At 44.8% G+C, this 17,447-nt stretch overlaps 2 protein-coding genes across 2 annotated transcripts in view; one reads left to right on the top strand and one right to left on the bottom strand.

Annotated features, from left to right (window-relative positions):
- Positions 1–17,447, top strand: part of cers5 (ceramide synthase 5) — a 132,255-nt gene that overhangs the window by 58,283 nt on the left and 56,525 nt on the right. The gene's annotated exons all lie outside the window — the stretch shown is intronic.
- On the bottom strand, positions 5,881–15,925 carry apcdd1l (adenomatosis polyposis coli down-regulated 1-like). The gene is made up of 4 exons (XM_076141466.1): positions 15,344–15,925; positions 8,252–8,435; positions 7,640–8,159; positions 5,881–7,416 (listed from the first exon to the last, which is right to left on the bottom strand). The coding sequence occupies exons 1-4, from the start codon at positions 15,426–15,428 to the stop codon at positions 6,643–6,645; spliced, it is 1,563 nt and encodes a 520-aa protein (XP_075997581.1). The 5' UTR covers positions 15,429–15,925; the 3' UTR covers positions 5,881–6,642.

Below are 17,447 nucleotides of genomic sequence, written 5' to 3'. Positions count from 1 at the left end.
AGTAAGAAACTGACTAAATCCACTGCATCTTTCTCTGTTGTGGCAGAGGTTCAGACTGCAGGGCCAAACGTCAGCATGTGTTTCTACTGTATCTCTGTGAAGTTGCTGGGTTGAGGATGACTTGCTGCTTAGAGGGAGGGCAGAGCAGACCTGAGCTACAGTCCCACCTTGGGTTGTTATCAGACCTGGATCATATAGTACTCGTAGAGAATTTGTGTCGTTCGTCATGTCCTGATTTGAATGCCAACAGGATGTAGGTGAGGGAAGTATTTCAAAGTATCTGAAAATATAGAGAATTTTATCATGCAGTCACATTGTTCCAGCAATCCAATTTGAAACACCAAATAAGAATTAAAAAACCCATAAATATAGACTTGTACCGACAGTACTAACTGATCCAGGCCCTGTTGTAAACACACTACACTGACCTATCCTGGAGTCTCTGACCATCACCGTGATCAATGTAAGCAGTCGGGCAACTGTTTTGTATGTATATAAATAAATAAGTCTATCTGAGAAGATTAATATTCCTAGTCAAGTATTCTCTCTGGTGTATAAAAACAACCCAAACTGGTTGGGCTATGTAGCATCTTAATAAATTAAATGAATAAAGCCCCTACCTAAGTGTGTGAAGTCATTGCCATGTTGTGTTAATCAGATGCATGCAACCGTATGAAACCAAATAGCGTAATTTCTCTGTTGACCCTCAGGCATCCAAGTTTTGCCTTCTGCCTTCTGACACACTAATGTGTCAGAAGGCAGAGGCTAATTGAGTTTGGATTGGTCAGACTCTTTCCATCTTTAAGGGAAAAGCGTATAAAAGCAATTTTCATGAAATAATAAGTACTTACAGAGACAGAAAAGTGAAATGTTTTATGATTTTCTTTTTCAACCATTAGATCCAGAGACACATTGCCACTGACAGCCAAGGCCATGTTCTTGTGGTAGTTCTTACCCCTTTGCTTGAATTGGCAGTACCACAAGTTGCAGAGGGATAGAAATGTTTAAATATATGGCTGGAAGGAAATTAACTGGCCCTTGGATTTTACTTAAGCAGTTGTGGTGTTGAATAAAATCCTGATGATTCATCCAGTGTTATTGTATCTGTAACAACCAGACACTGTTTCTGTCTGCACCTCACGGCGGCCTCGGCAGCAGGAACCCCCTGTTGTGCACCTGGGCCCCGGTAGCTCCTCAGCTGTTTGGCTTGGCTGCAGGGACACACAGCTGCACACTCGACGGTGGAAAACAAATATGAATTTACATTTTGACATTCAGTCAGGAAATAATCCATTTCCAAAGTAAATTGTGAGGAATGTTTCCAAATACTGAAAAGTCAAAATGTATTCAAGGATCCTTGGTTTTTCCTGCTTATCTAAAGAGGTCAAAAGAGCAGCAAGGGGATTTTTCAAAAGCAGAAGGTGCAACACAAATCATGCACCTTTGACTGACATATTGCCTGATTGCCATTAAAATAATGTTCTATAAAACTGTTCCACACTTCCTCACGCCCCATGCATTTGATAGTGTGTAGCTGCTGTTTTTAGCTTAAAAAAATCAAACAGACCGAAATTACATCTAAGCAGCCACTGACAGGTGGACAATGCAACAAGAGGAGAGAGCTAATGAATTGATATCCTCAGACAGGGAAGTATGAAGGAGTTGGTCAACTTACAGACTTGACTGTATCCAGCATTAGCCTTAGTAGATGCTTCTTATTATCAATGACCACACAAGAAAACCACATTATGTGTTGATCCCTGACCAATGGACTGGATGTCTTCCAGAGGCCACAGAGTCTTTTCATCCCGTCTCCACAGGCTGTGACTGATCTTTAACCGTTTGCCTCCTTCCCGCCCTGTTTCTGTGAATCTGGTCTTCATTGACCTCTCTACAATAAACCTTATATTTGGGCGCGTTTCAAAGTTGAGAAACGCATAAAACATTACAACCCAAGTTAGCTCCAGTCAACTATGCATCAGACCGACACACTCCTGCCAGAGCAGAGCTTGTGGTGTTAACTGTGTCCCATAATTACCTTTGGCAATGTGATGTGTATTGTTGATACACTGTTATTTAAGAATGACCAATTTTCTTCCCTATCAACATTTTAAAATCAAATTGGCATATATAGACCTCTCCTTTTGTTTCCCTTCTCAAAGTTGAGCAAGTGAAACCCTGAAAGGCAAACTTGTTTGGCACACAGAAAAGCCAGATTCTCTACTCGGGGCCGGTCAAGCCAAGAGGTCCATGTAAGAGTTTTGGAGCTGTAGCCGTTTGAACAGGATTTGCAGTTTGCCTGAAAAGTTGGAGGTGGAACAACTGGCAGAGAACAATACAGTCTGGAAGAATGGGCCTGTGGCAGCTCTCTCTCTGTAATAACCTTTTCAATCATTGGTGTGATCTTAACCTTAGAACTGAAACATAACCTGATTTAACAGGCCACCAGAACTGACAGATAGATCCTCTGGGAATACATCTGTCAAAATCAGTCCCAAAGGCAACAGACATGTTAAAAAGGTTGTCTCAGAGTGAATGTTGCCAGTTACTGTCCATCTGTAATAATTTTAAATTCAGCAAAATGTTGCAATGGAGAAGGAAAGGAGATCAGGGTCAATAGCTTTCTGGGATCTGGGGCATCCTGATGGATGAGGAGTTAGTTTTAACAACACTGAAACAGAGTGTGGTCGTTGAGTGGATCTTTTCTGTAGCTGGTTGAGTATAAGCAAACATCGTGCCCTTTTTTTTTTTCCAGATAGGCATGAGGTCATGACAAAAAGGAGCCTGTTTGTGATTTGGCACAGGATCAAGCAGGAAAGTGCAGTGGCGGCCCTGTGCTTGCAGCTCTGTGGGCAAACACCACGCTTTGTTCATTTGTCTCAGAGCCAAACTGAGCATATTTTTCAATAGGAACTCATTTGTTTCTTCAAAGCCTGCCAGCTCGTGGCTGATGTTGCCTTTTATGAGGCAGCTGCAGCTCATATTCTCTTAGAAATAATGGGATTTTTCGTAACAGAGTCTGAAATTTGAATGAGCTGAGCGAGGATGCCAGGTTTGAAGATATCCGTACTACTGCAGTGATGTCATCTCAGTGATGTGTGTATGCGCATGTGTGTGTGTATGTGTGGGGGTGTGTGTGTGTGTGCGTGCATAAACTGCATATGCAAGATTTTTATGGGAAGGCCGGGGACGGGAGAGAAAATGATGGAGAGAAAAACATACCTCCGCTGGCTTTTCTGTTGAGTCTGTCCAAAAGCAGCACTGTGTCTTTCTCTTACCAGAACATTTGTCAGACTAAACCACCAAACTGTTTGTGGTTTGGAAACTTTGTTGAGCTGAAAGGAAACTCCTTTGGGCTTGTTTTGTTTTCTTTTTTTTCAGTCTATAGGAACATTCCTCCTAAAGTCACGCTGAACCAGTGAGTCCTACATGGTGCCAGGACAGAGAAACCTACGAAAAAATTCTAAAGCAAAAAAATAAAATCATAATAACTCAAGATGCTAGTTAAAAATAAATCTGTGTTTGTGCAGTGGAAGCACATGGGAGGAATGTCAACGGCACAGAATAAAGAGTTGCAATTTTTTCTTTGCTTTTCATTGCCTGTGGCCTTTAAAAGGTATTCTGAGTTTACACCACTTCTACTCAATCACATTTATCTGACAGTTCTATTTAGTATGTGCTGACCTTGAATTTAACACGAGATCAACATCATATTTTGTTGAATTCCAGACATTTCCTAACATTTGTATTCCAAAGAATGTGTTGGACATCGTCAAACATTGAGGTTCGTACCAACAGAAATGCAGACCTGACTCCTGGCGGCCTGTTTTCACTCAGTGTGCACAATCCCACATTAAAGCAATGTAAAGGATTCATTCTGCCCCTTAAGTCTTATATGTTCATTATATTTGATGTTGGACTGACATAATGTCACTCATCCCTTCAGCTGTACAGATGACTGTGCTTGCACAGTGAGTGACATGTGGCCTCTTCCCTCATATGACCACTTCACTCCTGGCCCGGGCTGCTTTGGTAAGTACTTGGTTTACAGTGAGAATATTAAGTCATGCATGTTTTCAAACAGTGTCACGCTATGTTCTTGTTTGATCTGAGTTTGTGGACTGATCGTTTTGGCTCGATGAGCTCCAATGTCTACTGGCTCAAAGATTGTATGAGTAACAGAGTGAACACGCACACACGCACACACACGCACACAAACGCACACAAACCCGTCTTGGAAGATGACACGCTTGACTTTTACTTCATTAATCGATTGGCGCAGCATCTTTTTTTGCTGAGTGGATGCATTTAATAAGTCACTATAGGCCTGATTGCTAACAGGTCCCTGCTCTGCTTTATACTTTATGTCGTGCAACAGAAACCACAAACAGACCATGAAAAACTGCTCTGCCTCCCCGCCCCTACTTCAGTCATCACCACCCAGCCATCTCCTGACACACACAACCCTGGGTGGATCCATGTGGTTCCTGCTGGAGCCCTGCGAGGGAACAAGGATTTAAACAGGTTCAGAGTCAATTTAACGACAGATTCTTCACGTTACTGTACAGATAAATGCCACTCTTCCTCCCTCAGCATCTCACCGTCTCACTCTCACTCTGTTTTCTGGGGTTATAGACCTATATCCTTCATCCAAGCCTGAAAGATGACCTCATGGGGCGAGCAGCTGCCATTGCCGTTCTCACAGGAGTTAATAGGAACAGTATGTAGACTCTCTGTCCCAACTAGCTTGACACTATGGGAAAGCCAACTAACAGACTCTTTCTTTCTTTCTTTCTTTCTTTCTTTCTTTCTTTCTTTCTTTCTTTCTTTCTTTCTTTCTTTCTTTCTTGCCGTGTATTGTGTCACATTATCCATTCTTTCATTTCTCAGAAACCACATTTTCCTCCTCATTTCCTCAGCTGAAAGCTGCCTCGCAGATGATAGCCTACAACCATGCATAATATGACTTTCAAACGCTTTCTTCCAAAAAACACTGTGCCCATTTATGGAAAAAGAAGAAGAAGAAACTTGTGGTATTTCGTTTTCATTATTCACTGCTTTCACTGAAGAACGTAGACGGAAGCGTAGATGAGCAGTGTTTACTCTTCCTTTTGATTGCCGAAGTGCCCTTGAGCAAGGTACCCTACCATGAAACTGTCCGGGTCCAGGAGATAATCTTTTGCTTGTATTAATTAGTATCCAGGAGCACAACATTCAAACAAAAGAGCAGTTGTGCTCAGCAAAAACATTCATACACAGTATACGCTGGAGTGTGTGTGAAGCCATAGCACAGCTGATACCACCTAGTGATAACCTGAACTGAGTTTAACTACAGCGCTTACAGACAATTTGTAGAAGCAGGTGTCTAGATTTCACAAATAGATGGTATCTCACTGCGGAGTACAACGCTTCACTTGTTCCAGACTTAACGCTGACAAAGTGGAGCTCAAATTCTCTGCCTTCACTTGAGATTGAGCAGCTCTACGGCACATATACAGTTTCACCCTCGGTCTCGCTTGTCTCCTAACTGCTGCTCCTCTCGCCTCATTTATTGTCAGAGCGACTGTGAAATGTATTTTCTTGGCTGACGCCCGTACATTCTAATGATACGCCGTGCATCCAATCTGATATCCGTCTGTGTTTTCAGCAGTTGGACCTGCGCTGGAATGCCTTGTGTAATGTGCGAGCCATATGACAGTTATTTATCAAAAGGCCGTACATTTACCAGCTATCTGGGCTTTGAATCAGACCACAGTACAGGAGAGGAGACGAAATCCAGCCCCTGGCTTCCTCTCTGACGCTCCAGACATAAATTCCTGCTTGATTCTTGCGATAAAACATGTCGGAGTATCATCTTAAAAACATTTAACAAGCAAGATGTTATGAAAAACCATTTTAATACACAGAGGAACCTAAATCTAGTTCAAATAATAGACCAACATCTTGTTTTTCCTTATCAAAACAGTACAGTATAAATGGATAAAATAAATATAAATTTCTAACAGATTTGTTTTGCTTATAGACAAGATTTGAATGAGGGCTTATACAGAGAAATCACATACAAGTCCTCCAAGCAGAATCAATGTTAGTTATTACCGTTTTGGTTACACACTTGGTACTTTACGGCTTTTTCCCCCATATTTGCGGTGAGAAAATAATGTTCTGTACAAGGCACTTGCATCTTGGCTGGCTGAGCTCACACGTGAAGTCCTCTGGAATGTCCATGACTGGCTGCTTGATGTGGAAAGAATTGATCCACACACCAGGACTGTGATCTTTGTAATAGCATTTCGAGAAAATAGAATTTTCCCAGAATCTTAAAAAGGGGGAATCGATCGGTAAAGTTATACAAAAGGGGATCATTGTTCAAAAGTATACATTTTTACATAGTGAGATTGTGGCACTTGCATATACTGTTAGTTTATATACAAATTAGTTTAGGGTAGAAAGACAGCATATATTACAAATGTGTGAAAAACGCTTAGCAATCAACTTGGCAAACAATGATCGGAAATCGTTCAGCTCTCCTGAAAGTCTTGACAATCTGTACTTTACGTAATTTGCGTAAGTTCAAGATGCCAGAAAAAACAAAGTCCATCTGCAACTTCAACTGTGCAACAGCAGAGATTCCTGAAAATGTTTCTAATACACACACACCCAGCTGCACAGTGCACAACCCAGCACCAGCAGCATCAGCTTTGCCAACCTCCCCGTCCCACTGGCTGCTAACTGGGTGTGTTTGCTGTTTGAACCTGAGCCAGAACCATGTGTTGGTGATGTCTCCCTCGCGCTGCAAAGCACCATGGGAACCTGAAAGGAAGTGGGCCTCCTCTGCGGTCGGTCTGGGCTGGACCCGTCGGTAGGCCTCTCTCCGATGAACAGCAGCGGGTGTTTTCTGTGGTTCCGCTCCGTCTTGAAGAGCTCGTACTCCTTGTGTGGCAGTTTGATGCCCAGCACACCGCACCCATCTGTGGGGGTCAAGTCCTGTTCCACACCGACAACCCAGCTTCCTGCCTGGCCGCATTTACCCGGCCTTGACCCGTTCAGCACCTTCGCTGTAGATTCCTCCCAGGCTGTCACTCTCACTTGAGTGACCTTGAAGACAAACTCGCTGGCCCCTGAGACCTTAGAGGAAGGGTTCCCCTGAGCGTAGTGACCAGACGCTGTCAGGGTGAACGTGGGCTGCAAGCAAGCAGGATCCGAGTAGTGGCGGTAGATTCCCTCCCAGGCATGCTGATTGGGATCAAAGGTGAAGTCTCGGGTGAGGAAGAGGACGGCGGGTCGGGCCTCGCAGCGCTGGCTGATCCAGCGGCCGGCCAGAGGTAAAGAGGCTTTGTGGGCGTGTGGCAACACTGGGGGGCGCTGCTCTGTGGAGCGATACACCAGGGCACACACAGGGCAGGGATGAATGTGATGCTGCAGACAGGGGGAAGAGGCCAGACAAAAAGATTAAATTGTTTTGTGAATCCTTCTGAAAATTACTGTTTCCAAATACTAGAGACTACAGTAAGAAGGAAGTAAAAGAATGAGGAAAAGTGTGATGGGAAGAATGGAATACCTAAAATGGAAAATTGAAAGAAGGAAAGAAATGAAAAGAAGAAAGGAAAAGGAAAGAAACTAACATAGCAAAAGGTCTCACCATAGCATTCTGCAGTGGCTGCTGATACCCCGTGGGTCTATAGTGAGTCCTCTGAGTCCAGTCAGTGTGTATGTCCCCTAAGAACAGCTCCTGGATCTTCCCTCTATGGCTGTGATGCTGCGTCTCCACCCGCACCAGACTCATCTCCATCATGGAGATGCCCAGGGCTCCCAGACAGGTTCTCCCTGCCCGCGTGTTGTACAGCTCGTAAAGCTTCCCTGGCACCGCTCGGCCCAGGCTCATACTCATACAGGCTGGAGGCAGCTGGGAGGCCAGCCTCTGCACTGCTGCCGGGCTGTGAACCACCACGCCCACCTTGGTGAGGTGGTGCTCCGCCTCGGTGCCTCCACGGGTGATCCAGGAGGCCTGGCGGAGACGCAGCTTCCCCCTGATCACCAGGGAGTAGGCTGGGTCCTCACAGCCGCTGTCGGCGTAGTAGTGCTGCAGGGCTTTGAACTGACGACTGGGGTGGAAAGCGTAGGAGCGGGTGAGGAACTCTGGGCCGGGCCGAACTTCACATCTAGACACAGAGGGCGGAGGTTTAAAATTTAAGTTTAGGGACTCTGTGATTACCAGAGAGATAAAGGCGTAGACGCAGATATGAAAAATTACCTTGTTGACACCCAAGAGCCGTCAAGTCTGGGTGGGACGTCTGCTGTGACTCTCATACTGTCCTGTAGATGGCGGTAATGACAGTTGGGCTCCCACTGCAAGCTCTGGCTGTGGTTGGAGGGGGAAGTGAGAGGGGCTGTGGGGACCTCCCATAGTTTACTGCCTGTTCCAGCCACAAGCACAGCTACAGAGAGAAGCAGAGCCAGAGAGCACTGAGTAAATAATACCATGTGTTCTAATCAGATAAACACAGAAGCTCCATTACAATTCATTTAGATCCTTAGCCTGATTTTCACTCTGCATTTGTGGTTTTGTTTTAGGATGCAGCAACATGAGATTATACATTTCAGAGAGGATTATCAGCCTGCCTCATCAGAAAATGAAAAGAGAAAATAATAGCCGAAGGCAGATATTCACATCTTCTCCTTGTTATCTCTAAACAAAAATCTGGATGAGTGGAAGCAGTTCCAGGGCTGTGATTTTGCTACATATCCCATGTAATGAGTAGTGAGTGGGCACTATAGAAACCATGCATAGATCTGAATCAGAACTTTGGCCACAGCGCAGACAGTTTTGGCTTGTCACTTGAATCAGCATGCGAATACGACCTGCAGTCTTAGATGGAGGTGTGTGTGTCTGTGTCTGTGTGTATGTGGACACCTACGCAAGTGTGTGTGTGTGTGTGTGTGTGTGTGTGTGTGGCACCTTTGTCGTGAAGATAAAGCAAAAACAGATCTATAGCAGACTCTACCACATCTGGTGATAATATGATTCATAAACACTGGAGGGTCTTGATTGAAGTTTTTAACACACTGACAGAAAAGTCAGTCCAAATGAAAAAGCGTTTTTCATTTTATAACACTTATTGATGTGATGTGACGCATGCACATCTGCAGCCTGGTCATAACCGCATGCAGATAAAGACACTCGTTGAAAAGTGATACGTCCATTGTTGACAGGGCAACGCCAAGAGCGGCGATCCGGTTTCAGCCAAGACAAAGGCGAGAGGATTTTCTGATTGCAGCCCGATGTTTGCAGAATGAGGGAAGCCACTGGGGTCTAAGCAACACTTTGGGTATGTGTGTGTATGTGTGTGTGTGTGTGTGTGTGAATTATTGCTTCAGTTTCATCCTCCCAAAGCAAATGTCAAAAGGTTGTTTTTTCTCTAAATGTTTCCTCTCTTCTCTCTCTCTCCACCATCGCATGTTTCTCCCTCTGTGGCTTCACTCTCTCGCTCTATCCCAACTTCCTATTTCCTCATTCCTTCTTACTCCCTCTGCCCACTTTCTATTACGCTCTTTTCCTCGGCCAGGGTCATCGCGTGCTGCACGGTCGACACATTTATGCATGTAGTCAACTTTATGTGCACAAAAGGAAAAAATCACCTGAGCGGCTTCAGTCTGAGGCTGTGAGTTAGGTCATTGTGGAAGTGTCTCGCTGAGACACAGATTAGTTTGTTCACGCTGAGCAGATGGCGCTGGAGGAAAATGGGGACTTTGAGTGGAAAGAGTCTGATGTTGACTTGCCAGTGGGTTTGACTGTAAAAGGCTCCAAAAAGCGACTCGTCTGGTCAGCATTTATTAACCTTGTTAGTGTCAGCAGGAGGATATCTTTGTTCCCATGCCTATTGGAATCTTTCCCATATGCCGACCACAGCTGCAGACATGTGTTCAGTCATTTCTTTGCATCTCTCCACCTGACACACACACACACATACATTCAGAACCCCCCCCCCCCCTCACATTGAACATACACACACTGGCGCAGCAGGGGATGATTGAGCTGTACAGTCACAAACCACAAAGACAGATTTGAGCTTGAGTCACATTTTTCCCTTTTCAAGCATTTTGTCATATTGTCGATATGTGACTAATACATACTGTATGTTTTTCCAGCACGGGCATCAAAACATGTGTGCAATCATCCACACACACACAAGTGTTTGTTTATGCTCCATGTCACCACAGCTGGAGAGGGAACCTAGTCAACAGAAATACTAATCAGGATTAATTAATTTCCACTGCTCCTTAGTCATCCCACTGCTCTGTTCTGTGTTCTGTGTAACTCCATTCAACCTGCTGCCAAAGTGGTTACTCACACACGGCGCAATGAATTGACAAAGCGGCGGGAGTTACAGTCTGGGACGTGGAGTCGTTTGAGTTGCTATATTTGAGTCTCTGTTTTGCCAAAGCATTTCTATAGAGTGTTTCCTAAGGTCACTTGTCATTCAGCCCCTCTCCTTCTCTTGGATCTCCTTCCAGTCAGGCATATGGTTGCATTTACTAAAATAGGACTCATAAAAGCAGAGCTTAGTAAAACTAAATTGCTCATCGTGGGGTTTTAAGCATATGACAAAAGAGCCTATTCTGACCACAAGTGAGACAATGAGGTTATACATATGATAATATCCAACAGGGAGCCCGGCCCATTACTATTTGGAGGAGACGGGGGAGTATTGTAGTTGATCGACTTCCTGCGTGTACCGTCAAATGTTATTAGCTTCACCCTGCAGTGGTTCCCAATCATGTTTCCTTTTTGGCCCCTATCACATCCTCCTGATACAGTCTGCACCACCCTGCCACAGTGGTGTGCAGAGATGCATCTGGCTGCATTTAGAACCAATAAAGCAAGAGTGTGTGTCTCTTCCTCCAAACCACATTTCATACATAATATTCAACAGCTGTTCTACAAAAAAAACAACCCCACTCCAGATTGTGAATTACACGCTGGAAGAGGTAATGTTAATCACACATTGTCCTTGTGTAATGCCACTCAGCAGCCACAAGGGGTCAGTGCAGCAGCCCGTGACCTGTGTGTGGTCTGGATGGCCGGTCTGTCATCACCACAGACCCCAGCCAGTGCTTCGGCTTTGACTGATGACCATCCAAGATAATCTACCTGTCTCTGAGCTTCCAAAGTCTCACACACACACACACACACACACACACACACACACACACACACACACACACACACACACACACGTTGCTAAATACACTGGAGACATTGATTTATAGAAGGGATACCATTTATAAAGGACCTCCAGGCTGAACGCTGTTTGTTTGTTTGCATTTGTGATTACGGTTTGGCAGCTCTCACTCGCTCACTGGCAGCTCTCTCTCTCTCTCTCTCTTTCTCTCTCCCTCTCTTCACATCTCTTCCACAACGCCAAAGTCCAAATACACTTTTCTTTAAATGTGCGTCTCTATTTGGAGCTGTCCTGTGCAAACAAGAGCCGGTTGCTTCTGGGCTGGTTTGATCCACGGTTTGCACAGGAAAATCAAGTGCTCGGACGTTGAAGCCAACCTTCATTAGAGAGAGAGAGAGAGCGAGAGAGAGAGAGAGAGAGAGAGAGAGAGAGAGAGAGAGGGGTTCCTCTGTCAGTTTCTCAGCTCCATCTGTTGAGGCTTTTGAGTGAGAGTCGCCAAATTTGCCACAGAAGGGGTGAAAAATAACGATCCATCATTGAAATGACGGTAGAATGACTGCAAACCTCATGTGCGTCTGTTCTAACCGCTTCCTTATGTGCTTCCTATGTTTTTTTACTACATCCTTACCCTTGCTTCCTTCAAGTGTCACCCCCAATGTTACTGTACAGCCCCTCCCGGTCCCTCCCTCCCTCCATCTGCCTCTCTGCAACAGGAAAAACCCTCCAAAACTGCCCCTAAATGTCCCCAGGTGATATTTGTGAGGTTGACGTTCTCCTCGCCTCGGTCTGGCCTAGTCTCCATCTTACCTCCGCCTGACCCCCTCCCTTCCCCCCCTGATTACTGCTCCCCTGATGAAAGAAGCCACAGTGTCTACGGCTCATTTCTCCTGGATGGAGTTCAGGTTCTTCACATCTTGTTGCTCTTTCCGTCATTTTGTCCTCTTTTTTTGGTGCGATGAGTTAGTGGGGACGAAGAGGCAGTGGCGGTGGTGGGTGGGGTGAATCTCGCTCATGCGAACAACCTATAGTCTGTGTGTGTGTGTGTGTGTGTGTGTGTTTGTGTGTGTGTGAACAGATATTAAATCATACAGTAGCGCCGTGATTCTCATCGTGTGTTTACTTTAATCTCAATCTCCACAGCTGTTTTTTTCACGCACTCCTTCGCTGAGTCGTCCTCCAGATTTTGGATATAGGTGTTATAAGAAACCTGGATTGGGTTTCTAACGCAAATGCTCCCGCCGCCCACCGCCTACATTTTGATGGATAGAAATGACTTTGGGAGAGTAAACCCTGTAAATCAAGTACTTTTTTTGACAGCATTAACCGTAATTCCCCATGAAATACGACCAGCTACACATTCTACGCAGCTGTCTGATTTACAGACTTCCTGCATTGCTATTCGCAGAAGGTGAGCTTGACACATGGGATATTGATGTTTCTGACCACAGCAAGGAAAAGCAGTTTCATTTTTTTATTCAAGTCAAATGCAAATGTAAGTTATTATACCACATGTCGTGTTATTTTCCTTTTCCATCTGCTATAAACTTATTCTTTTGTATTGCAAGAACTGATGACTACTTAGTAATTTGTCTTGATTATTTTGTGACTAATTGCTAAAGCTATGAAAAGTTCCTCCAGCCAAGGAAATCATTTTATCTGAATGACATCATAGGCGATGAACACAGAAACGTAGCAAATCCTCCTGTTTTTGAAGCTGAAGCAATTTGTACACCTCTAAATCAGTCTATCAATGGTTAAAACGGACACATTTTTGTTCATCAATGATTGGATTATTGAACTAACCATAGTCCTGCTCATGTGACAGCGCGGTGTTGCGGTGACCCCCACCCCTCTCTCTTTCCTCTGTGTTGTCGCCAAAGTCAGGCACAGGTCAGGTTGATTTAGAAGCATTTCAAAGAACATGAGGTCTGTTGTGGTATTCTAACCCTAAGTCTCACTTCCTGTTCTGGACTTTCACCCCTCTCTCTCTCTCTCTCTCTCGTAGTCATCTCCCCGACTTGGACAACCCATCTGTCCTTGGGGCAGCGCGGACGAATAGTGTTGTCTTTTCATCACAGTGTAAGCTGGTTAAGCCGGCGGCCTCGTTTATTTAGACAAGGGATCTACAGGGGTTTGCCCAGTGGATGCTGCTGCCAGCTCTACTGTGGTTAGCAAACTCTGGCTGCTGTTCACACACACACACACACACACACACTCACACAGATCCTCCTGCTGCGTCTCACACACTCACCGTGAATAAAATAACCATCACATCAAGCCAAGAGCTCAAAAAAGAACCAACATTACCAGGAACAAATCTTATTCACAGCTTTTACAGTATATATTAACCACTCCAGAAATGGTTTATTCTCAATAAAAACGTATATATTTGAACCTTTTGTTATTTGCAATGCGACTAACTCCACTACATATAATTTTAATCTCTGGATCTAAGGACTTTTTGTAATGTTTCCCCTGTTTCCCACTGAATTTGGAGTAATTAGACAGCGGTGAGGAGGATTCCTGAGTATAATAACACCTGACGTGCGTTGTGGTGTCTCTCTTTGATGCATCGCTGAGGAAGCCGACATGTAGATAGCAGAAAGGAAAGTTGATGGTCCGTTGATGTTTTCGAGATGAGATTACATCGGTTTCACCTTAATCCAAAGGCTCGGTTTGTGGAAGTTTTGGAGGAGCCGGTTGCTGTCTCACATACTTGTCTCAGGCTGGAACAGGTCAAAACAGGAATATCCAACTCTGGCTTATTTCAAATAGGATAACGAGTTTTTTTTATAATAGATAAGGGACAGTCTCAAATGTATCACTTTTATCCTTCTAAAAGTTCTTAACAAGGGAAGCCAGGAATGGAGTGTTAGTATCTTAAATGTCAAAAATTCGGAGTTCAAAGATCACAAAGTTCAAAGAAACTGCGATTCTGGTCTATAAGAGTTGATCAAACAACTAGTTCAATATGTAATCAACATTTTGACATTGAGCTCTGGATCCCAGTCAACATTAAATGACCCAAGCCTAGAAAGACAAACATTTCACCAGACAGAAAAGAACAAATTCTTATGCTCCAAACACATTTGCAGCTCAGTCCACATTAAAGCTCCTGAACTCTCATCTGAGAAACTGCTTGGCTTCTCACACTGAGGTTCAGCGACTTGACCGCTGCTGTCTCCTCTGCTAGACATGAGTGGAGCGAAAGAAAAACACTCCACAGATACCAGTCTACCATTGAAGCAGCAATGGAAGGATGGAAGGAGCAAGAGGAAGGAGGAGGAGGAGGAGAAGGAAGAGGGCAGCAGGGTTGCCGGGATGATGATGATTAAAACTGGGCAGATTTCTTCTCGTGTCTCCCTCCACCCATCACCCTAACTAGCCCTGACCGAGGAGGGCTGCGGTGCTGGACAATCATCTCGGCCCTGCAGCCCTGAGGTAGGGTCAGTAATGGCTGCCTCTTGTTATTCTAACCATTAACATAATGGCAACATTAGTTCCAGGGCCATGCTTCCCTGCTCCTAGGGAACCATTGTTTAAAGGCACCAGCCAGAGTCGTTTTAGGGCTCCTCCACCGCCACAGATCCCACCGAAGCTTTGAAGACATCAGAGTGAAAACAGACCGGCTATTCATACGCCTGATGTCAGCATAGGTTATGTTTGTGTTTTTCCCAAAGTGGCGATCCATATGTAGAATTTTTGCAAATCATTTGGAATTGTGACAAATTACATAATGACTTCCTCGTAATTATGATTTTGTCATTTCTAATCTTTTCCTTTTTGTCTCAGTGTCCTGCCATGTGTTCTTGAAGCTAAACCACCGAACCAGATGATTCCTAAGAGGACAGAGTGGACATCTTATTGTTTTCATACTTTTTTCATCCTAGTGTAATTGGGGTGAAGATTTAGAAAGCAACCAGATTACTATTTTTTACTTAAAATAGTAACATAGATTAGCACTTTGATAATCATGACTCATGTGATTAACCATAATCTGATTACGCTTTGCTCAGAGAAATCTCTTTAAAAAAAACCTTTGAAAAAATCAGGCCTCATATTAACTTAATCCGGCTTAATCTTCATAATTTTTCCAGACATCAACATCATTGAAAGGAAATAAAAAGGAAATAAAGGCAGTGCCATGCTGCGTCTGAACTCACCTTGCCACAGCCACAGTAGCCAGACTCCCCTCAGCAGGTGAGTGAAGCGTGTGTTTGACATGTTCCCCGCGTCTGCACACTTCATTCACACACTCGGCTCGGAAAACAAACTTTGATCCTGGGGAAATCCGAAAACAAGACAGGGTTCTGTCAACGAGAGACTTTATCCTTTATCCTATCCAGGATTTCACCATGGCACAGGCACAGCTCAACTGTCCACTAATCCGCCCGATGCTCCTCTGGTGTCCTGCACAGCCAGCAAAAGGTTTTTCCGCTCTCCTCTGTTCTTCGACTTCTATTTCTTGGCTTCCATGGTCTGATAAGAAAGTCCTCAGTTGGAACTGCTTGCTTCATGCAACTTCTCCACACTTGTGCTTTCCTCTGGGTTGGTGTGAGGGAGAGTAAATGCTGCTCTCTCTCTCTCTCTCTCTCTCTCTCTCTCTCTCTCTCCCTTCCCTCACAATCACACACCGTTGCCTCACTCTGTAAGTACGGTTCACTGTGCAGCGAGTGTGTGTGAGTGTGAGCGAGAATATTTTGTGAGTGTGAGTACGTGGGTGTGTGTGTGTGTGTGGTGTACAATCCTGTCTGAGAGGAGGGAGTGAGAGAGGGAGAGAGAGAGAGAGAGAGAGTGGATAGAGAGGTGGCGGTGGTGGGGCAGAGAACATTTCAGAGAGTGTGGAGGAGGGGATTTGAGCTTCAAACTTCCTAAAGTGAAGGCTCTGGGGAGCTTTTAGAGCAAGGTGCAAAAGGGCAGCGGCGAATAAGAGTAACACTGCAGCCACCATGCTAAGCCACATCTAAATTATGCACACACACTCCGCCTCCACCGCGTACTTACACCAAGAGAAATGCAGTTTTCTCATTTTTATTTACCTCGCTGAGTAGCAAGACACAAGTAACCTCAAGTCTGTGGCAGCTGCAAAACACACACACACACACACACACACACACACACACACACACACACACACACACACACACACACACACACACACACACACGCATGCACGCCGTTTGCACAAACCCATATCACACCCCATTAGAAAGGCACATGCACACAAGCGCTCCAGTCACACTGATTCATAGGTTCTGCATCTACATGTGGTCTGATGGAACTGTTGACACTGCTGACCACTGAGCGAGGTAAAGAAGGGTTTCAAAGTGTCTGCCAGGGGAGAGTTGGCAGCACATCTGCGACGGGTGGGCTGACCAGAACCCTGGCACGCGCTCAGGGGCATACACACACACCCCCTGACACAATTACACACACTCCACGGCCAGCACAACTGGGCTGAGTAATTTTACCAGCGGTGCAGTGTTTTATATGGCAGATTTGTAATGCGTCATCTTGCTTGTATTAACACGCCGCTGCCAGTTGTTAATTTCCCTGAATGTGTTCTACTTGAACGTCCATTAACAGGTTGTGAAGAATCCCCCAAGCTGCCGTCTGTCCTCCCCCACAGCATTCCCTCACCTCTTTATGCTTCCATGTTCATCAGGAAAAAACTGTTTTGTGATCAAACAGAAGCATTTTTGCATTTTAAGCATTTTTTCGAGAGGCATCTTCCTGTTGCTAGGTAACATGTCATCAGCTGTCAGTCACTTGTGTGGGCAGAAATGCTATAGGCTCTCTCAGATTCTAATGCACTCAGAGTTGAACTTTAAGCAAATGGAACGTTATTCGGGAAACGGTTAAGTCGCAGTACAAACTCTTTTGAATTAGATTGGAAAAGGCTCCATCTGGTGTGGAAAATGTGTCCAATGTGACAAGCAAAGCCATTGTTTGTGGAGTTGTAAATGTCTGTAAGTCATAAATAATAGAAGGGCTCCTCCCCTACAACTTATGATTCATTTTTTTAATAACAGCTCATGACTCAAACTTTGCTCTGTTGCAGGTTATTAACCCCCTTATGATTCGTGCGACTGTGGCACATATAGACGGTCTGTCCCATCCCCGCCACATCGATCCCAGGCATCATTTGTGAGCCCAATCTGATGGTTGATCAGTGCCTGTGGGTAAGTGCTAACTTGCTGTGACGGACTCCATAGAGTGTGTGTGGAAGAGGGAGGACAGACGCTGCTGATCTCTGATCCCTGATCT

The sequence above is a fragment of the Genypterus blacodes genome, unplaced genomic scaffold (genome assembly GCF_046128005.1).
Source record: "Genypterus blacodes isolate CSIRO-AG114 ecotype Tasmania unplaced genomic scaffold, CSIRO-AGI_Gbla_v1 ptg000017l_1, whole genome shotgun sequence".
NCBI lineage: Eukaryota > Metazoa > Chordata > Actinopteri > Ophidiiformes > Ophidiidae > Genypterus > Genypterus blacodes.
Note: the sequence above shows the minus strand (reverse complement) of the source record. Positions and strands in the feature narration are given on the sequence as shown.

What these genes read in the sequence shown, in the direction of transcription:
- apcdd1l (XM_076141466.1), bottom strand. Translation starts at nt 15,428, where the DNA reads ATGAAGTGTGCAGACGCGGGGAACATGTCAAACACACGCTTCACTCAC. An exon ending in GCTACTGTGGCTGTGGCAAG is followed by an intron (nt 8,436 to 15,343) that starts GTGAGTTCAGAC and finishes TTCTCTCTGTAG; the next exon opens with CTGTGCTTGTGGCTGGAACA. An exon ending in GGCTCTTGGGTGTCAACAAG is followed by an intron (nt 8,160 to 8,251) that starts GTAATTTTTCAT and finishes CTCTGTGTCTAG; the next exon opens with ATGTGAAGTTCGGCCCGGCC.